Source organism: Hemitrygon akajei, chromosome 27 (genome assembly GCF_048418815.1).
Source record: "Hemitrygon akajei chromosome 27, sHemAka1.3, whole genome shotgun sequence".
Taxonomy (NCBI): Eukaryota; Metazoa; Chordata; class Chondrichthyes; order Myliobatiformes; family Dasyatidae; genus Hemitrygon; species Hemitrygon akajei.
In genome coordinates, this window is record NC_133150.1 from 3,175,195 (window position 1) to 3,198,249 (window position 23,055).

Consider the following 23,055-nt stretch of genomic DNA (forward strand, 5'->3'; position numbering starts at 1 on the left):
CACAAAGCTGTACTGAACATGTCCCTACCTTAGAACAACCTAGGCTTTATCCATAGCCCTCTATTTTTCTAAGCTCCATGTAGCCATCCAGAAGTCTCTTAAAAGACCCTATTGTTGCTGCCATCACTGCTGCCGGCAGCCCATTCCATGCACTCACCACTCTCAGTGTGTAAAAAAAAAATAAAAAAAAAAATTAATTTGCCCCTGACATCTCCCCTATACCTATTTCCAAGCACCTTAAAACTGTGCCCTCTCATGCTAGCCATTTCAGCCCTGGGGAAAAGCCTCTGACTATCCACACATCAATGCCTCTCATTATCTTGTACTCCTCTATCAGGTCACCTCTCATCCTCCATTGCTCCAAGGAAAAATGGCAGAGTTCACTCAACTGATCCTCATAAGGCATGTTCCCCAATCCAGGCAACATCCTTGTAAATCTCCTCTGCACCCTTTCTCTGGTTTACACATCCTTCTTGTAGTGAGGCAACCAGAATTGATCACAGCATTCCAAGTGGGGTCCTATATAGCTGTAACATTACCTCTCGGCTCTTAAACTCAATCCCACGATTGATGAAGGCCAATGCACCATATGCCGCCTTAACCACAGAGTCAACCTGCGTAGCAGCTTTGAGTGTCCTATGGACTTGGATCCATCCCTCCACTTCCTCATCCAGGTCATTTATAAAAAATCAGGAAGAGTAGGAGTCCCAGAGCAGATACCTGAGGCACGTCACTGGCCTCCATGCAGAATATAACCTGTCTACAACCACATTTTGCTTTCTGTAGGCAAGCCAGTTCTGGATCCACAAAGCAATGTTCCCTTGGATCCCATGCCTCCTTACTTTCTCAATAAGCCTTGCATGGGGTATTTTATCAAATGCTTTGATGAAATCCATATATACTACATCTATGGCTCTACCTTCATCAATGTGTTTAATCACATCCTCAAAGAGTTCAATCAGGCTAGTAAGGCACGACCTGCCTTTGACAAAGCCATGCTGACTATTCCTAATTATGTTATGTCTCACCAAATATTCATAAATCATGCCTCTCAGGATCTTCTCCATCAACTTACCAACCACTGAAGTAAGACTCACTCGCCTATAATTTTCTGTGTTATCCCTACTCCCTTTCTTGAATAATGGAACAACATCTGCAACCCTCCAATCCTCTGGAACCTCTCCTGTCTTTATTGATGGTGCAAAGATCATTGCCAGAGGCTCAGCAATCTCCTCCCTTGCTTCCCACGGTAGCCTGGGTTACATCCCGTCCGGTCCCGGTGACTTATCCGACTTGATGCTTTCCAAAGGCTCCAGCACATCCTCTTCCTTAATATCTGCATTCTCAAGCTTTTCAGTCCAATGCAAGTCATCCCTACAATCGCCAAGATCCTTTTCCGTAGTGAATACTGAAGCAAAGTATTCATTAAGTACCTCTGCTATTTTCTCCAGTTCCATACACTCTTTTCCACTGTCACGCTTGATTGGTCCTATTCTCTCACGTCTTATCCTCTTGCTCTTCACGTACTTGTAGAATGCCTTGGGGTTTTCCTTAATCCTGTCTGCCAATGCCTTCTCATGGCCCTTCCATTCTTAAGTTCCTTACCTGCTATCTATCATTGCCCAGTTTTTGAACCTTTTGTAAGTTCTTGACTAGATTTACAACAGCTTTTGTACACCACGGTTCCTATACCCTACCGTCCTTTCCATGTCTCATTGGAATGTACCTACTCAGAACCCCACGCAAATTTCCCTTGAACATTTGCCACATTTTTTTGTTTCCCTGAGAACATTTCCAATTTATTCTTCCATGTTCCTGCCTGATGGTTTCATATTTCCCCTTACTCCAGTTTTTTTTTTGAATTGACTTTATTTCTTAAATCCTTCATAAGAGGAGTAAAATCCTTTGCGTTACATCTCTGTCCAAATGTGCAATGTATAGTAATTTGTAATAAATAGTATGTACAACAGGACAGTCAATATAATTGTATTAACAGTTGTATCAGAATGAATTAATCAGTCTGATGACTTGATGGAAGAAGTTGTTCTGGAGTTTTGGTCCTGGATTCTGTGCTGTGGTACTGTTTCCTGGATGATAGTAGCTGGAACAGTTTGTGGCTTGGGTGACTCGGGTCTGCAATGATTTTTCAGGCCCTTTTTACACACCGTCTTTGTAAATGTCTTGAATGCTGGGAAGTTCACATCTACAGATGTGTTCAAGATGTGAACATCTTCCCAACTACTGAAGTCAGACTAACTGGCCTCCGGAACCAGTCCAGAACCCAGTGCTTTTTGAAAGATCATTACTTATGGTCTTGTGGGTAAAAGCAAAATTGAATAGAGCTGCTATAGAGTGGGCTTTTTTTTTTTTGAAAAGGTGGTGGTGGTGCTGGAATTATGGGGAATAAAATGTGATGTTGATGTGTACTTCGATTTTAAAAAGTAACTGTTGTGTCTTCAAGGTGAGTTGATTCGTAGAATATGTAACAATTGTATTATACAAGCTGAAAAGTTTGTGAAGATAAAACCAGTGTGGAATTGTGCTTGTTGTGGTTCAGTGGTTAACAAAGGTATTGCCTTACAGAACTTTGGAATATTGAAAAACATTGAGGGTTACTTCCTAAAGAGTGGATAATTAGTTGCAGAGGAATGGGAAGATGACAAAGCTACTATCTGTATGCCCTTGATAGCGTTTTTTTTGACTCCAGCAAAATCATTGTAAGATTGTCATCCTCATATCTGAACAGTTAATACTGTAGAACATCTAATAACCATCTCCTAGCTCCATCTTCTTTTGGTGTATATTGGAACAATACTTATCATTATTTCAGTGATACTTTTTTGGTATTGAAATTGTTACTTGTCATCTGTAGAGATTATTGCATTTGAATTTTATGGTGTCCTTTCTTTGCAGTTGGTTGCAGAAGAAGGTGGTTTTGAAATGGTCTGTAAGGAGCGGCGCTGGTCCAAAATAGCGCACAAAATGCAGTATCCACCTGGAAAGGCTTTGGGGTCACTACTTCGATCTCATTATGAACGAATTCTGTACCCCTATAATCTCTTTCAATCTGGAGCCAGCTTATTGGTGAGTGTAATGTACTGTATGTAATAAGGGGTTGGTGATTTGTGGGTGATCTGGAATTAAGGCTCCTTGAGCAATATTTGCTCATTCTCCAGTTGACCTGACGTTTTTCTTCCCAAAAAAAAATACGAGTCCTGATGAAGAATCTCGGGCAGAAGCATTGACTCATGTCCATAGATGCTGCCTGACCTGAGTTCCTTCAGCATTTTGTGTGTTGCTCTGGATTTCCAGCATTTGTAGGATCTATTATTTACAATTAATTCAATTGCCAGATGCACACAAAATGTGCTGCTTTGGTAGGTGTTAAGTTTTTGCAAAGAACTAGAGGAACCTCAAAAATAATTCTTAAAATTGAAGAAAATAGATGTTTTGACAAAGCCACGGTATCTTTTTGTGTCATGAGCTGAAGTTGACACGAAGATCTAAAGAACTCATATTCAGGACTGCATTGGATTTCAACTTATAATACAAGTTAGAGCTGAGATTTTTTTCTTGGAGTGAATAATCAAAATCAGTAAAACACATTCAGTCCTACATTGTAGGGGAGAAGGGCTAAAGACCAGAAGGTAAGGAATTGCAAAACATTTGTTAAAACGGGGAAAGTAGATCAAATGATAGTTAAGGACTTCCAGGAATTGGAAACTAATGTTCAGTGAGCATGGACTGACTAGCCAAAACTAGCACTGTAAAACAAGGACTGAAATCCAGCTAAATATGAAGCTTTTGCTTTTTGCCAACTTCTCCCTGATCAAGTTCTGAAACTAGACCAGATTGTTTGCCACCTTTCCATCATTTTTTACTTGAACTTCCAACTATTTCCACCTTTTGAAGTTACATCTGACATCTTTTCAATTATTGCAGTGTAGTTCTGGTTGGATTTCCATCTTTCATTCTTGAATCTGTGTTCCAATTTGCCTTGCTTGTAGTCCTTGACCCTATGTTTAAACAATGTTTGTTCTTGTTTGTTGAATCTGATTGTGGTTACCCTTGTGTAGTGATTTCTAGTCCCATTGAAAACAGAATTTTTCTTGTAATTTAATTCTCTTCCTTCTAAGATGGTGACTTGATCAAGTTTCTAGTCAGTTAATATTACCTCATGTAGGCTGGTGGTGGGGTGGGGCTACTCAATATGTTGTGCAGTTGTACAGAAGGCATAAAGATTTTGTGTAGTTGAAGATTGGGTAATTGATCACTTGTTAGAATAAAATCTTCACTTTACAATCATGATTTTGGTTCATGTGCTGTTAAATACAAAACATTTGAAGTTGCTCTTGGTCATTATGACCTGTTTATCTTAATTGAGGAGATACCACTTGAAATGACATGTCTTTATGCAGTTAATAAATCTGCTCTTCTCTACAATACCATTAAAAATATTTGTCTTTGCAAGAGGGTATATTTTTAATATAATGCTGGGGCTTAATTGTTCAAATTTAGTTTTCATTTAACTGTACATAAATGCAGCCAAATGAAACAGCATTTCTCAAGGGCCAAAGTGCAAAACATACTATCAGCAGTCATAATTTGCAAATATTTTAAAGCTCAGCAAGCAAGGTTTGTTCCTAGCTGACAGAAAATTTTTCTATTAGATCATAGAATGAGGATCAGTTTCTGTAGCCATGTAAAAGGGGAAAAGGAGCAAGGGCAGATGTTGAGTACCTTACAAGGTGAGGAATGTGGACATGGCAAAGAATTAAGCAATATGAAGAATGCGAAAGGTGGTCAGATGTTCTTTGATTATCACCTTTCAAAATTCTATAGATTTGAGGACAGCTGATGTGGCCTGCTGTTCAAAATAGTAAGAGAAAATTGTGTGTTGATTTAAGTTTATTTAATTGGTAATGTACTGTGCTGTAAGAAGCCAGTTTTCATGGCATAGCTTGGGCACGAACGCTCATGACAACAATCTTAAATTTATAATAATGATGTTCAAAGGACCTGGTTTTCCTTAAAAGAGAAAGCTAGTTACAAGTTTAGGTAATTAGGATGGCAAATGATATATGCAAGAGGGTTGAAAAAATGCATTTCTGCAGTTATTAAGTGTCTAGGTGAGTCCGTGTCTGATATTACATATGGTTTTGACTTCTTCATAGAGGGATTGCAGTAACATCTAGAATTTTCTGAGGTAGTGAATTTGCTGATTTAAGAAATTTGTGTGCATTAGATTTTAGAGTTTAACAAATGAAGAGGTGGTATCAGTGAAACTTCATGTTTTGGCAGACTGCAGAGGAGTGCTTTGTTCTTGCTGAGTAGTCTAGAAGTGGGTTGGTCTGGGTAATTTAAAACTGAAATTAAAACTGCAATGAAGAGATCTTGGGTCTCAATGTGGATATTTAGAACTCTTCACCTAGAGTTCTGGAGGCTTGTATTTAATCAAATTCCTTCCCTATTGCATTTTTATACTGTTTTTGCAAGACAATTAAAACTGCATTTACCATTAAAGGTGTCAGCATGAACTCCCAAACATACCGCCTGAGCTCTGCCAGTGATTTTCAGTGATGAGGTTTAATTTTCCAGTGCATAAGTCTGGATCATTTATCTGAATGGAGAATTTTGTGGTTGGGAGTAAGAAAGGCATTTGTACAACTTGGTTATGGTTTGCATTTTTGAACTTTTAGCAGATTTTAACTTTTTGAATGCATCAGAATCTTGATAGTGTTTGTCAGCTAGAAAGACTGAAGAATATTTTGCAGTTTAAAGGCAGGGCCTATTCTGGTTCACTTGCAAACGGATTTGGCCAGACATTTGTCATGGCCTCCTTGGGTTCAGGAAGCTATTGACTAGTATGTTCTTCAGGGGAAACATATGAGGTATATTCAGTAGAGTTGTATATTTCTGAGTGCAGATGATGAGACCCAGCTAAATTCAAGTGAACTTAAAAACAACAATTTTTTAATTTATTAACTGAAGGTATGGTGATTAGTGCTGGGCCAGCTTGCACATTTGCTGTGATGTTGCACTGGTGCTAGTGTCAGAAATTATGTAGTTATCACAGATTATTGTTCCAAATTTTAGCTCTTTTTTCTGATAATTACCGTAGATTCCGGACTACAGAGCGCACCTGATTAAAAGCCGCTGGCTCTAATTTTAGAAATAAAATCAATTTTTTAATTGTAAAGGCCGCACCGGATTTTAGGCCGCACCGCTACTTTTAAATATACATACGTATCGGTAACACAAATTACGTTGCATATACTTTTTTACTGAACAGCACGAACAACATTCCAATATCTCCTAGCGACTGGTAAAAATATATATAATGCAGCCTACCAGGAAAAGTTATTGATCGCCTTTAACTTAAAAGCAGCGTTTTCGCTCGGGTCTGACGCGCTTGCGTAACGCGATCGGGTCTAATCGGGTCTGACGCGCTCGGGTCTGACGCGCTTGCGTAACGCGATCGGGTCTAATCGGGTCTGACGCGCTTGCGTAACGCGATCGGGTCTAATCGGGTCTGACGCGCTCGGGTCTGACGCGCTTGCGTAACGCGATCGGGTCTAATCGGGTCTGACGCGCTTGCGTAACGCGATCGGGTCTAATCGGGTCTGACGCGCTTGCGTAACGCGATCGGGTCTAATCGGGTCTGACGCGCTTGCGTAACGCGATCGGGTCTAATCGGGTCTGACGCGCTTGCGTAACGCGATCGGGTCTGACGCGCTTGCGTAACGCGATCGGGTCTAATCGGGTCTGATGCGCTCGGGTCTGACGCGCTCGGGTCTTGCTTTTCTTCGAGTATTTTCCATGTTGATGAGGGTGAGTACAAATGACTGATTTACAATAATTTAATTGTGAAAGTGCGCTTGATTTATCGTACAATTTCATTGGACCTCTGTGAACTACTCATCAATTTTATTGGTCTACTGTTACGAGGCAAAATGTTTACGAGGCGGCATGAAAAAAAACCATGTATTAGCCGCTCTGGATTAAAGGCTGCAGAGTTCAAAGCTGTTCAAAATGTGGGAAAAAAGTAGCGGCTTATAATCCGGAATCTACGGTACTTATTCTTGATCTGTATCATTAAAGTAGAAAAGCCACTGCTGACTACCATGGAGTAGCTCATCATGGCAGTAATAAATTTTACTACTAGGCACAAGGAACTAAAACTTAAATGTTCAAAGTAAATTTATTATAAAAGTATGTGTATGTCATCGTGTTCTGCCCTGGGATTACTTTTCTTGCTGGCATCCACAGTAGATGCAAAGAATCACAGTAGAATCAATGAAAAACTACACAAAGGTAGACGAGCACCCAATCTCCAAATGATGACAAATTGTGCAAATATATAAAAAAGAATAATAAATAAGTAATTAATAAATAATATTGAGAACGTGAGTTGAAAAGTTCTTGAAAGCAAGTCCATAGTTTGTGGAATCAGTTCAGAGTTGAGCTGAGTGAAGTTATCCATGATGGAGCCTGGTGTTCCTGAACCTGGTGGTGTGAGTCATGAGGCTCCCGTACCTCCTTCCTGAGGAGGGAGCATGGCCTGGATGGTGGAGGTCTTTGATGCTGCTTTCTTGTAGTGGCACTGCTTATAGATGTGCTCAGTGGTGGGAAAGGCTTTACCTGTGATGGACTGGCTGCATCTGGAACTTTGTAGGTTTTTCAGTACCTGGGCATGCAACCAGTTAGTATACTGTGCATCTATAGAAATTTGTCAGTTTCAGGTGACATGCTGTGCCTTCTTTGTAATGACACCTACAAAGTGGTGTATCAACAAGTAATTTATCAAATTGTAGTAATTTATTTCTATGACCTTTCTTTTTAGTGTGTACAGAAGCCAAGTCTGATTAATGATGAAAAAGATCAAGAGTATAAGCCACATGATATAGTTCAGAGACAGTCAGTACAGTCCTCAGAGATGGCTGTACCAGCACGCCGTGCAAAACGTATGCGATCAGAGGTGAGTGTAATTTTTCTAGTGACCGTATAGTTGATATGCAAAGTGAAGCTATTGTCATGGGTGGTGGTGCTACTTAGGAAATGGTTCCTGTCACGATTTTCCATTGCATGAAGCCATGTGGTGTGTGTATGTGTCTGGAAAAGTGATTTGAAATACTAACCTAATTTGCTTTATTTCAAAGTTCCATGAGTGAATTCTGTATCGCAGGTTTCTGTGTAGTGAATTGTGAATTCCCATTACCCGAACAGCTATAAAGCAGGAATCAACTGTCCTGATATGTTAAAGGACATGGATTTCAAAAATTTCAAGGGTCCGGCTGAGGTTCAGGTTACTACAAATAGCGGCTGCCTTAAATAAAATGCAGTGAATTGTTTTTATGTAATTACAGTGTTCGGTGTGTGAAGTCATTTAAAACATTTTTTTGGTGGTCTTATTTTACCAGTACCATGTCGTTATTTTAAGAATCTACTATTTTACAATTCTAAACAACTTTGTGAAGTATAAATACATTACCATTATTGAACTATAATTTAAAACAATTTCCTTTGTTTTCTACTTTTCTAAACAGTATGTAGTACAGTACTTATTACTAATGCATTCTTTGCTAAATAATGATCGAGCTCTTTGGTAGGGTTGTTGTTAGTAAGAGCAAAACAATATGTATGTTCTGATTCTGTGAAACTATCATGTCCAGTTGACATTTCGGGCTGAGACCATGTTGAAGGCATTTTTGTGTTTTCTTGAATTTCCAGCATCTGCAGATTTTCTCTTGCTTTTGATGAAATACAATGTTGGGAAATGTATGACGCATTTTGGTAAAAGGAATCATAGTGCTGACCATTATCTAACAAACATCAGAGGTGCAGAGGGACTTAGGAGTCCTCGTGAAAGACTCCCAGAAGGTTAATTCATAGGTTGAGTCTGTGGTAAAGGAGGCAAATGCAATGTTGACACTTATTTCAAGGGGAATAGAACATAAAGGCAAGGAGATAATGCTGAGCCTTTATAAGACACTTGTCAGACTGCACTTGGTGTACTGTCAACAGTTCTGGGCCCCATTTCTCAAAGGATTTGTTGTCATTGGAGAGAGTCCAGAGGAGGTTCACAAGGATGATTCTGGGAATTAAGGGGTTAATATATGAGAAACCTTTGGCTATTTTGGGCCTGTACTCACATGAATTTAGAAGAATATGGAGGAATCTCATTGAAACCTACCACATGTTGAAAGGAATAGATAAGGTGGATGTGGAGAGGATGTTTCTTATGGTGGGGATATCCAGAACTAGAGAGCACAACCTCAAAATTGAGGGGTGAACTTTTAGAACTGGTAAGGGGGAATGTTTTTAGAGTAGAGAATCTGTGGAATGTTCTGCCACAGATTGCGGTGGAGGCCAAGCACTTAAGTATATTCAGAGTAGAACTTGATAGTTTCCTGATTGGTCAGGCATCAAAGGATATGGCGAGAAGGCAGGTATTTGGGGTTGAGTGGGATCTGGGATTAGTCATGATAGGATGGCAGAGCAGACTCGATGGGCTATATGGCCTAATTCTGCTCTTATGTCTTATGGCCTTATGGACTTGTCTATCTTCAGACCTTTCAGCTTCCCGTGCACCTACTTCTAGTAATAGCAACTGCACTCACTTCTGCCCCTGACACTCTCGAGCATTTGGTATACTGGTATGTCTTCCATAGTGAAGATGCAAAATAGTTATTTGTCTGCCATTTCCTTGTTCCCTATTACTACCTCTACGGCGTCATTTTCCAGCAATCTGATATTTACTCTTGCATCTTTCACTCTACGTATCTGGAAAAGCTTTTGGTACCCTCTTTGATATTATTAGCTAGCTTACCTTCATATTTCATCTTTTCACTCCATGTGGCATTTTTGATTGCCTTCTGTTTTTCTTTAGCTTCCCAGTCTTGTAACTTCCCAGTAATTTTTGCTCTTTTGCTTTTATTTTGGCTTTGACATCCCTTGTCAGCCATGGTTGTCATCTTGCCTTTAGAATACTACTTTGGGATGTATCTATCCTGTGCCTTCCAAATTGCTCTCAGAAACTCCAGCCATTGCTGCTGCTCTTTTGTTCCCTTCCAATCAACTTTGGCCAGCTCCCCTCTCATGCCTCTATAATTCCCTTTACACTGTAATACTGATCCATCTGATTTTAGCTTCTTTCTCAAATTACAGTGTGAATTTTATATTACAATCATTGCCTCCTAAGGGTTTCTTTACCTTAAGTTCCCTGATCAAATCCGGTTCATTACACAGCACCCAGTCCTGAAGAGCTGATCCCATAGTGGGCTTAACCACAAACTGCTCTAAAAAGCCATCAGATAGGCATTTTAGAAGTTCTCTTGTGGGATCCAAGTCAACACCAACCTGATTTTTCCCATCTACTTGCATATTGAAATCCCGCATGACCATCCTAACATTGCCCTTTTGACATTCCTTTTCTATCTCCCATTGTAATTTGTAACCCACATCCTGTTCAGAGGCCTGTAGATAACTCCCATCAGGGTCATTTTACCTTTTCGATCATTTTACCCTTGCAGTTTCTTTACCCACAAGGATTCTACATCTTCCAAAGCAACGTCAGCCCTTTTTAAGGACTTGATTATATTTTTCCCAACAGCCACATCAGCCTCTGTGTACCTGCCTGTCCTTTCAACACAGTTTTTCTTTAGCTGTTAAGCTCCCATCTTTCAGCCACTATTCAGTGATGCCCACAATGTCATACCTGCCAAACTCTTAACTGCCCTGTAAGATCATCACCTTATTTCATATGCAACGTGCATTCAATTATAGCACCTTCAGTCCTGTATTTGTCAACCTTTTTGATTTTTGGCCCCTGTTACAATTTATCCCATTCTGCTGACAGCAATTTTGCTTATCCACTGCGTCTGCTTGTATACAACTGGCTAATTCCCAGCCCTTCCACTGTTTCCCATCCCCTGCCAAATAAGTTAAACTCTACCCAACAGTTCTAGCAAGCCAGTCCGCAAGAATTAGTCCCCCTCAGGCTCACGTGTAACCGATCCTTTTTGCACAGATCATACCTTCCCTAGAAGAGATCCCAATGATACAGAAATCTGAAAGCCTACCCTTGCACCAGTTCCTCAGTCATGCATTAATTTGCCACTGGCACAGATCTCATATATTAGATATTCTGTTTTTTGTGATGCCATGTGTACAGCTACAGCCCTTAGCTTTCATGAAACAAAGATGTGTAATTATTGTGAATCTATGTTTTGATTTTGTATTATTACTGAAAGTGAATGTATTTTGGTTCTGAAGGTACAGGAGTTTCGAGTCTCCTCACCCTTGGCCAGCTGTGTTTATGGCCACACCTTTAAAAACAGTTTCAAAATTAAAGCTACTTGTAGAACTTTATGTATCTGATGTGCTATTACCTTGTCATCTCAAACTTGTTGGCATCCTAGTGTGAAAATTTACCACAGTGGGGAAAACTGAATGCTGAAAATGTGAAAGAACAGAAAACTGTCAGGCAGCATTAGTGAAGGGGGAAAGTGTTTGGGACTCCTATTTCTATGCCCCTCTCTCCCTATGGATGCTGCCTGACTTGGGAGTTTATTTCATGTAGGCTTTCTTCACATGATTAAATTTTAAGTTTTAATTTTAGAGATGTGGCGTGGTAACAGGCCCTTCAAGCTTGCATCGCCCAGTTACATTCATGGACTAATTAATCTATAACTTGTACATCTTTGGAATTTAATGAATGTAGACATTACCATTTAAATAGGGGGCTATCACAAAATGAACAGTTTGCTCCTCTCAATTTAAACAAAAGTACTTGCCTTAATAAAGCAGGAGTGAATCTCTCTGCTAGATTGAAAGGACGGTCTATTCCTGATGATAGAGGCTGAGCTGGGTCTTGAAGGAAACCGAGTGAGCACGATGCATCCCAAAGCAACACACACAAGCTTCCAGATGGAAGTCTTGTTTCGAAATGTTGACTGTTTTTATGTCCATAGATGTTGCTTGACCTGCTGAGTGCTTCCAGCATTTTGCATGGGTTGTTTTTGGATATCCAGCATCTGCAGAATCTCACCCAAAATGCTGGTGGAATGCAGCAGGCCAGGCAGCATCTATATAGTAAGAAGCACTGTCAATGTTTCGGGCTGAGACCCTTTGTCAGGACTAACTGAAAGAAAAGATAGTAAGAGATTTGAAAGTAGGAGGGGGAGGGCAAAATCTTTATCAGATGCTGCCTGGCCTGCTGTGTTCCACAGCATTTTGGGTGTGTTGCTTGAATTTCCAGCATCTGCAGATTTCCTCATATCTGCAGAATCTCTTGTGTTTGTCACTTGAGTCTAATAATGTCTCCAGTTTACATTTTAGCAGGTTACTTTCAGGGAAAGTGTACCTATTCTGCAAACATTATATTCAAATTTCATATGTTTCAAATCCAGTTCTTTCTTGCATAAAGCACATTTTAACCTATGAAATTCTATACATCTGATTTCATTCCACAAGTAGGTGTATACCCTCAAACGAGTTCTGCCTTTCAAAAGATCACACTTATGTTCACGTTCCTGAGGGAGCTCTTTCACAATGGATGCCCCTGTTATGGCACTGAAAGTATGCAAGTTTAGATATTGGTGGATGATGTCACAATGATACAAGGTGATACATGTTAGTCATATATTTGGGTAAGGACCCATCAGAATACTGGGTAGTAAAGGAGCCTATGGGAATTTGATGTGAGCCATGGTGCACTGCATATTTTTGGAGTTAATTGCTACCTGCTGCAACTCTAGTGTTCCTTGTACCAGAAGCTGCAGCATTGATGTAAAAATGATGTGCTAGCTGCAGTTTGGAGAAACACCAGTGCAAGTTGTTTGAATTCAGTAAGGGATTGATATGTGTGCTTTCACTTGAGGGGGAAAGATAGTTGAGTCAGTCTGGGCTAAACATTGCATTCAGCAGCATTGAATTCATAATTGATACGTGGGTACTGCTGTACACAGATAAAAATAATTAGATGAACATATGAGAATTATTTTTCACTATGGCATTACTAAGCATGAAATAAAAGCAGAAAAGACTGAATTTGTTCAGTTTGTCAGGCAGGGAAGGGAAGTGCTTAGTTTAGCTGAGAAGCAGGGCGGAACAAAAGTGGAGGGTAGATGATAAGTCCCTTTGTTCCAAACAAGCAGTTTTTCCAGCTTCTGGGATATCTGAAGTAGTTTCTTTCCTAGTTCCGGTGACTAATCCTGATCCTGAAGCATTAACCTTTTCTCTTTCTAGTCCTGCTGCCTGACCAGTTTTTTCCCCCTAACTTTTTTAAACTTTAATTCTTTCATCCACAGTTTTTAAATTTCCACAGTGGTCATTACCAAACAGCCTTCAATTAATGGCTGCTGTTAGAAGGGATGACAGTAGTCTGAAGATAACATTACTGAACTTGTAAGCCAATGGCCTGTGGGCAAACCATTGAGAGGAGTTCAAATCCTACTATGGGAGCTCTGGAATTTTAAAGTTTAGTTGATCTAGAATTTTAAGTAAGACTGCAAAGACTACAAACCTGCTGTATTGTGGTAGAGGTCCATTTGGCTTGGTAATCTCCTTTGAAGAAAATTCTGTCATTTACAGGTGGTACAGATAACAGGCAGCAATATGGTGATTTGTAAACATTTCTGGAAAAGGCAAAGTAATGAACAGGTCATCACCTGACATTGATCTAAGTACTAAATTTGGACTTCTCAAAATTTCCTGTTTGTATATTTGATTTTCTGAAGAAGGGTGGAAACAGGGTGTTGTCAGGGACAATGTATTGAGCAGAGGAGTTTGATGCCCATCAGTGAAGTTGGTCAAATCATGAAGGGCAACCCTGCTATATTGCATCTGTTAAGGTAATGAGTGAACCAGCAGGAAGAGTTCAACAGCCCTGATGTGATTCTGGCCACTTGTTTTTATGATAGCATTGTGAAGTGAATACCACTTTGGTGGCAAAGACTGCAGTGATCTGACGGTTTCCTCCTTCGTTGTGTTGTTTAGCATACAATCTGAGCTAGGTATTCATGTTTGCTGAAGGACCAGTGCATGCATAAGGAGCCAGAAGTCTTGTGCTTGGAACCATTCTACGTTAAATTATCTTAGTAAAGCTGCTCATTGGGCATTCGAGGGAAAACACTAGTTTGAGCATACCTTATGTAAAGGATAGTGTTTGTAGTTGTTGGGTCGATCCGCCTAGTCCTTGGACAACACTTGCACGAGTTCTTTGGGGCAGTGTCATTGGCTCATCCATCTTCAGTGCTCTGCCTTAAGTTAGAGATGGGGATGTGTCGACAGCAATTTCATTTTTAACTGTTCAGCATATGAAGTTGTCTATGACTTAAACTGAGGTAATATTGGGCATCACACAAAGTTCTTTGACTAATCTAACCATTTGTTCTCCACCAGCACAGGTGCATGGTGTACTCTCTACATATAATAAAATTACAAATGTCTGTTTAGGCTTTTCTGACAATAACTTTTGAGGACGTCCTACTACCATGGAGGTAACTCTTTGAGATTCCTGCCTGAGAAGTGACTGGGATCCATTCCAATTTATCAACCTGTGGCACAATGGGTACACAGCAGTTGGCATCCCATTGGCTCTTCACTCAACCCTGGAACATCTGGACAGCAAAGATGCATACATCAGGATGCTCTTTATGGACTACAGCTCGACGTTCAATACTTATAATCAATAATCTTCAAGATCTTGGGCTTGATATCTTGTGTACTTGGATCCTTGATTTCCTCATTTACAGACAGTTCAGATTGACAACAACTACACAATCTCAGCACAGGCACACCACAAGGCTGTGTGCTTAGCCCCCTGGTCTACTCACTTTACAGTTATGACAGTGTCTAAGCACAGCTCCAATGCCATATTTAAGCTTTGCTGATTACACCAAATCAAAGGTAATGATGAATCAGCATGTAGGATGTAAATTGGAAATCTGGCTGAATGGTGCCACATCAATAACCTCTTTGTCAATGTCAGTACTGATTTCAAATGGAGAAAACTGGATGTCTGTGAGCCATTTGATTCACGTGATCCATGTCCATAATCACATTGGATGATCAGAAGTGGAGAGAGTCAGTAATTTTAAATTCGTCGGTGTTATAATTTCAGAAGACCTGTCCTGGACCCAGCACATAAGTGCAATTATGAAGAAAGCATAGTAGCGCCACTACTTCCTTCATTTGTGAAGATTCAGCATGATATCTAAAACTTTGACTAACATCTATAGATGTGTGGTGGAGTGTATATTGACAGGCTGTATCAGTCTGGCATTAACACACTAATGCATTTGAATGGAAAATCCTATTAAAGTAGTGGATATGGCCCAGTCCATCACGCATAATCCCCTCTCTACTATTAATCACATCTACATGAAACATCGTTGCATGAAAGCGGCATCCTTCAAAGACCCCCGCCACACTGGTTGTGCTCTCTTCTCACTGCTGCCCTTAAGAAGAAGGACACACCATGAGGTTCAAGAACAGTTATTGTCCCTCAACCATCAGGCTCTTGAACTAGAGGGGATAACTTCACTCAATTTCACTTGCTCCATCACTAAACTGTTCCCACAATCTATTGACTAATTTTCAAGGACTCTTCATTTCCTTCTCAGTTGCTTGCGATACAGCAAGGTCCTTATGGTCCTTGGAGCTTCACCCATCATTCCCCGATTTAACTCTAGCCTAATCACAGGACAATTTACAATGATGGGATTGTGGGTGGAAACCTGCGCACCCAGAAGAAACCCACACAATAACAGGGACAGCGTACAAACTCCTTACAGGCAGTGGCGGGTATTGAACTGGGTGGTCTGTACTGTAAAGTGTTGTATTAATCTCTACAGTATGCTTATTATTTGCAGTTTGTTGTCATTTGCACATTAGTTGTCTGCCCTATTGGTGCAGTCGTTCATGATTCTATAATGATTATTGGATTTATTGAGCAAGAAAATTAATCTCAGGGTTGTACAGTATATGGTGACATATGTACATTGATAATTTGCTTTGATCTTTGAGGAGGGCAGTGGAGTCGGGGGCTCCTGCAAATTCTCACAGCGTAGCCGCATTTCAAAGGCTATTGCTGTTTATGGTTGGCTGGTAATTTTGGACAATCCAAGCCAAAAGAATTGTGGAAATGGTCTTGAGCAGGACTCTAATAGGGCAAGCAAGAGGCTGGTCACCTCATTCTAGAGGGCATTTAACTGTCAGCAATGAACATTGGCCTTTTTAGTGCTCTCCAGAGCTTGGAAAAGTGAAGGAAAATAAAATGGTGTGATTCAGCTTCTTGTGCAATCTTCCAGAAGGACATGACATGATATAATTGAAGCATGTTGATCAGATCTGTACAAGTACACAGTCTCTGATTTTCAGAATGCAATTAAGTGAAAGTCATGATGTCAGTTATTTTTTAATTTTAAAATCTAATAGATGTAATTGTATCGAAATAAAACAGGGTTTAATCTAAAGGTTATAGATTATCTGGCATAGAGAATGCTTTGAAATTCCTGTTAGTCTTAAATCAGTAACCCATTGTTAACCTGAGCCCTGGTTCTAGATTTCCCTATTTTGGAAAATGTCTTCATTGCATCTCTCCTGTCAATCCCCACCAAGTTTTATGCTTCACCAAGATCCCTCATTCTTCTAAATGCTAAAGAATTAAGCATGAGATATTCCTGGTATAAAGCTTGTGAGTCTTCTCTGCACAGCCTCAGAGGCAAACATACACTTGAGTGAAGAGTTCAAAACTAATAGTTGCAGTGTTGTCTCACCAAGACTTAGTACAGTTGTAGCAAAACTATTACTTTTGTGTTCTCTTTTGTGTATATTATATGTAAATTGAACTGGTCTTTACTCCTCACAACAACCTCTTGGGAGATTACCTCCTAAATTCCATTGTGCCATTGTTAATAGCTACACTTACCATCCTGCAGTCACTTTATGTATCTGTGTATGTATAATTTTGGAAAATTTCTTTCCTTAAATGATTATAGTATGTATGCTTCATATACTTATCTCAATCTTGTTTCTACACTTCTACATTTAATGAAGTACAACTCTGAGCCTTTTATTCATGCCACTTTTATCTCTGCCTTTATCATCCTTTTATTTCTGTATATAAAATCTCTTTGTAATCTGTCTGTCAGCTGACAACCTTTACTTTTCCAATTCTCCTCATTGGGACTAGCTCCTCCCCATCTCTGTATCCTTCTACTTTCCTCCTTGTAACAGTGCCTTTAATTCTGATCTCTAGGGCATCTATGTTTAAACATTTCAGCATTGTCTTAATTTGCTTAGGGTCTTAGCCTAGGAACTTGCTCTTTAAATTCTCTGCAAAATCAAAGCCTTGGAGGAATACTGTGCATCAGGCAGCACCTGTGGAGGGAAATGGACAGTCAATGATTCAGGTTCAGTGCCTTTTTCTGGACTGGAAAGAAAGGAGGTAACCAGAATAAAAAGTTGGAGGAAAGGGATGGAGCCAGAGCTTACAGGTGATGGGTGGATTGGGGGGGGGGGGGGGGTGTGATCACCAGATAGGAACAATGTCAGAACCTGGGAGGATATAGGTGGAAGTGACTGAAGATGCAGTATGATGGGTGATGGAACATGAATAAAGGGAGCATGGTGGGAGGAGTGTGGTGATAGGCAGATTGAGGGAGTAGGAGAGGATAGACTTGGGTGATATGGACTAGTTCTATCAGAAGGAAATAGAAAAAAGAAAGGTACGGAGAAAGGATGGGGCATCAGTTACACAAATTCCATATTCATGCCACCAAACTGTTCCTTTGTTCCATGTGATCAATTTGAAACACTACCTGAAAATTACTACTGCAACCTTTTTTTGCTGTCCTAATTGACGTTTATAATTGGCTATCCTGTGAATTGTTGTGAAATACTTTTCTGTTAAAGCTGTTGTATAAGGAAGAACTGTTGTAACTTCTCTTCCTCTGCCAATTTATCTTCCTCAGTTATCTGAGTGCCTCTTTGGAAACCTTTGGTGTAACCTAATCAGCTATAAGGCTTAAGGCTCCTTAATTGGTGCGAACTGGATCTATTTTGCAAATAAAAACCCATGGGAAAATTGAGGGAAAGTCTAGGAGGCGTTCTGGAAAAATCTACATCAGCACAGTGAAATATCCTATTGCTATTCTACTTGCATTCACCGTACATATGCATATTTGATTTGCCTTTTTGACAGTTAAGATGTATTAAATGTATCTTTACAAGTAACGTGTTCTGCATTTCATTCACTTGCACGTGTAGGTTATGGCAAATATTTTCAGTTGAGTTTGGTCGTTCACTCCAATTAAGAATGGCCTATGCTTCTTTCATAAAGTCCCTATACATGATCACTAATTGACATTTGCTTCACTGGAAATGTCACTAGTTCAGACATGCCCTCTTATGTTTCTTAACTGCACTTTGCATCTTCCAGATGGCTGTAAAATGTTAGCTATGTCTGGTAGTGTTTTTTTTTCCAAAGTGCCACATCTTTTTTGACTCCAAATGTGATTTTAATCCTTGCTTTCTAACCAGCCATGTTGGACTTGTCTCAATGCTTATTTTGTCTGACAGATAATAATTAACTCAAGGAAAGGAAGCACGTGCAGATTATCAGCAAAACACAACAATTGGAGAAACTCAGCGGTTCAAGCAGCATCTATCCCAATAGAGGGTTTTGACCAAAACGTTCTCTGCTTTTGCCCTCCATCCACAAATGTTTCTTGACTCACTGAGTTCCTCAAATTGCAGCATCTTCTGCCTCTAGACTATTCAGCCTGCTGTGCCTGATCTGTTGCCTCGGTTTCACTTAACTGGACAAACCCCCATATTTCTTGATTCTCGTAAAATATATGAATTCATCTTGAATATAATTAGCAGCTGAGTATCTACAACTGTCTTGGGTAGAGAATTTGAGATTCAATGTTTTGGAGTGGAAAAATACTATTTTGAGAATGTGACCCCAGTTCTAGACTTCGAGAAATGTCAAGTTTGCATGTCAACTCCATAAGAATCTTGAGTGTTTCTGTGAGGAGCCCTCTCAGTCTGAGCTCATTGGGTCCTGTCTGCTTAATTTCTTTTTTGGTAAACCATTTTAGGAGCTGTTTCAATAAACCTTGGCCATATTTCCCTCCATTAATATATCCTATGGAGTCTGAACTATGCATGCAACTCCAGATGCAGTCTTGCTCCTTAGAGTGTAGCTGCCCATTGTTTGTGAGCACACAATAATATGAATATTTGGTTAATACATGGTGGGAAAATGTGTGTCATTGGCTTGCCCACAGCCATGAATCATGTTAATTAGACTCTCTGATTTCCAGATCCTTTAATCAGTCTACTCGGGTATCTGATTTACATATGAAAATGTAGAAGCTTATTTTGTAACGGAATTTAAAAACGAGTTCCACATTCACTACATTGGCAGTTATGGCAGTTCCATTATCCATCCGAATCAAAAGGTTTTCATTGAGACTGAGTAGCAGATCTAAATTATGTTCAATTTTAACTTACAGGTAGGAGACATAAAGACAGAGCCTAGTGATATCACTGAGGTTCCTGCTCATGGCTTGCGACCTAAAACAAGGAGTGGATCAATGAAATGTGAAAGTGGTATGATTTTTCTTCTAAATGTATTTCAGGCAAAGTTCATATAAGCAATTTATTTAGAAGTGTTCAGGATATTTTTCTCAATTTATTTTGCATCAGAAACTGAAGAATTACACAAAAGGCCAAAAACCTTGTGTGGTATTTTTCCATGTATGGTGTTAGGTGGTTAAGTTTTCCCAAACAAAAAGAACAAGGTTGGATGTAGCTATCATTTATCATTGCATTAAATTAAGAGTTTGTATTAAAGAATTATAAGTAGCAAATAAGGATACTGAAGCAGACATGTCCATTGGGCATTTTGTGCAACCTTTGGGGTCTTTATTTTAGAGAGCACTGAACAGGCCCTTATGGCCCAACGAGCTGCATAGCCCAGCAACTCACTCATTTAACACTAGCCAGCTCACAGGACAATTTACAATGACTAATTAATCTACTAACCGTACATCTTTGGTTTGTGGGAGGAAATCAGAGCTTATTGTCAATCAACTCCTTACAGATAGTGCTGGAATTGAACTCCTCATGCTGTAATCGCGTTGGACTAATGGCTACTCTAGCCTGGTACTTCTCTAGGTGCTTGTTGGGATAATGAGCAGGAAGTATTTTTTCATACTAATTCATCAAGAATCACTTGAAGTTGCTTTATAAAACTAGGCCTAGGTTAAAATAGCATTCTTTTTTGGCAGTTTGATTTTCCTTCAAAATTGGCTTTTATTTTGTTTTGTGGCCAAGTATTCAATCGGTGACCAATTGTTTAAAAAGGAGTTGGAATCAGTTGACAAGCACTTTTGAGATTAATCAGAGACAACAAATTTTGGATCCAAGGTCCTTTAAGAAGTCAAGAAAGAAGCACAAAGCTTGTTGATTCAGGTTTGATAGAACAGAGGAAAGTTTGACAGACAATGGTAAAGATGGTAAAGATGGTAAAGATCTCTACTGAGCAAAGAGACAAAGGAACTAAATAGTTCCTGGTGTGCTGCTTTGTTTAGCTAGTTTATACCCATAGATAAGGAAAATTTCCATTCAAGTTTATAGATGAGTTAACTGATTAGAAAATCATTATTCAAATGATGCAGTACAAAGAAGCTTCCAGAACTTTCCAGAATTAAATTTTATGTAACCATTGGTGGCTTATTAAACATACTATAACCACTAGGATATTAAGTGGTTACTTCTATATAAGTAATTATATCAAATCCAAGCAGATAATTGTTAAACTGCAAAGAAATTATCAGTTCAACAGTCTAATCTGAGAATTAAGCTGTTGACTCCAACAACTTCCAACCTTTGATCTGTGAGGTTCATGTTTGTATTTGTTTAGATGAGAGATAGATATGTGTCCAAACAATAAGAAATTGAGGGATGTAGAAGTGGTGCTAAGAATATCTGCTTTGACATTGATGAATGAGAGGCTCAAAGGGTCAAATGGCTTTCAGCTTTCATTTTTGTCATTTTAGAACAGAAAATCAGTGCATGCTGGGGGTGTTCTTTTGCTTTTGGGCTAGAGTTTTTGTGTGAATTGTCTTTACTTTGCAGAGTCTGGAGTTGTTCCGTTGCCATGTACTTTCTTTCTAGCCTTTACTCAGTATTCTGTGTTTGCGGCTTCAAGGAAAAAAAAAACCTTTTTACTGTTCTTACTCTCCCTCTCCCACTTGTGTTCACTTTACCACATTTTAGCTTGTCCTCCTGCCCCTCCTTCACCTTCTTATTCTGGCACCTTCCAGCCCTGATGAAGGGTCCCAACCTAAAATATTGATTTCTTTTCTATACATACTGCCTGACCTGCTGAGTTCATTCAGCGTTTTGTGTGCTGCATGTGTGACTGTGTTAAATTTTTGAAGTTATGGCCCACTTTTACTGCAAGTAAAGACCTTACTGCTTTTGTATTTTTCTTGGATAGTTGCAATGTCTTAGTGCTCAGTTTTCCAGAACTGAAAGTTGTTTTTTTTTCTAAAATGAAGAGAAGTACAGTATGACTGGAGTGAAGAAGGAGGGAAGTGAGATTCGTACCAGTGATCTAGAGCGAAGCAGGACACTGCGGAACAGCAGAACTACTGTTCCCTCTAATATTGTAAGTATTCTTAAATATGTTGTTGAGGGATTGTTTGGGCATAGATGGAAGGAACAAAAGAATAATTGTAATATTCTTGATAAAGTTTACTTGCCTGACAATATATTCTTTCTGTATATTTATTACTAATTTAAATTAGTTTATTACTGCATATAATGAGGTACAGAACTTCATTAACCATCCATTGAGGCAACAATAATACCCTCCGTTTGTCAGGGTTGACCATGGATGTTGTGTCTAAGAGAGCTGTCGTAAGTAAACCAGTAAGCTAATCAGGGCTGTATAAAATGGAGAGCAAGCTGTTGTCCATATGGCATGCTCCCCTCTCCACTCAGCTGATGAATCTAAAAGAACAGGAGAGACCAATATAATTTGGCACCAGCTGCATCACAGGAGTTGCCAGTCAGCATTGAACTCGATGCAGGACTGCCTTAGGGATTCCAGCTCTGGATTTTTCTTTGGAGGTTTACTCCTGAAGCCTTCCCCATAAGTGTTCAAGGCAGTGGAGGTTTGAGATCAGAATTTCCTTCCAGATGAACTGCCAACCATGGCTGACAAGCTTCATCTGCCTATAGCAATTGGTCTTCAGGCACTTGTAACACACTCTCTCGCCCCTTCTCCTGTCAGTAGAAATTGTTCTGCTGGGCTTAGTAGTTAAGCCACGCTTGAAGGCCAGGAGCTGGGCTTGGTTATCAGAGGCCATTTAATAGGTAGAGGTGTAGCAATGTACTACATACAGAGCTAGAGACAACGACAAGCAGTCGGTAAGTCGTTTCGAGACTAGTTTATCAAACTTCGCGGCGCTGGCATTTAATCCCTAGCGCCCGCCCTCTCCGGGCGGCAGTGACGCCAGAGGTGCATTACCAAAGTCTCTCCCTGCGCGCTGGCTATTTGTGAGCCAGTTCGCCTGCGCAGAAAGTGGGTCGCCACATAACCCCCCACCCAGAACCAGCGATACATCCCCCAATGTCCACAGTCTGGATCAGTCTCTGTTTGGGAGGTCTGCCTCTGTGCCGCGGTGCCTGAACCTTGACCGACTGCGCCAAGTCCACATGGGCTGGTTTGAGTCGGTCCACCGTGAAAACCTCCTCTTTCCCCCCCAATGTCCAGAACGTACATGGACCCGTTGTTGTTGATCACCTTGAACAGCCCCTCGTACGGCCGCTGTAGCGGTGCCCGGTGTCCACCCCTTCGTACAAACACAAACTTACAGTTCTGCAGGTCTTCAGGTACATGGGTCGAGGTCTGTCCGTGCTGTGAAGTTGGTATGGGGGCCAGGTTGCTGAGCCTTTTGCGTAGTCTGTCCAGGACTGCTGCGGGTTCTTCCTCTTGCCCCTTGGGGCTGGTATGAACTCTCCTGGGATGAC

General features: G+C 40.1%; 1 protein-coding gene across 3 annotated transcripts in view; it reads left to right on the forward strand.

The window, feature by feature from the left end:
- Positions 1 to 23,055, forward strand: part of LOC140717089 (lysine-specific demethylase 5B-like) — a 144,549-nt gene that overhangs the window by 20,095 nt on the left and 101,399 nt on the right. For 2 of the 3 annotated variants that reach the window (XM_073030277.1, XM_073030275.1), the window contains exons 4-7: positions 2,914 to 3,084; positions 7,844 to 7,978; positions 19,527 to 19,623; positions 21,579 to 21,688. In XM_073030277.1, the coding sequence (XP_072886378.1) occupies positions 2,914 to 3,084; positions 7,844 to 7,978; positions 19,527 to 19,623; positions 21,579 to 21,688 (513 nt within the window). The remainder of the gene's footprint in view (positions 1 to 2,913; positions 3,085 to 7,843; positions 7,979 to 19,526; positions 19,624 to 21,578; positions 21,689 to 23,055) is intronic. The other variant, XM_073030276.1, reaches the window with a different exon arrangement.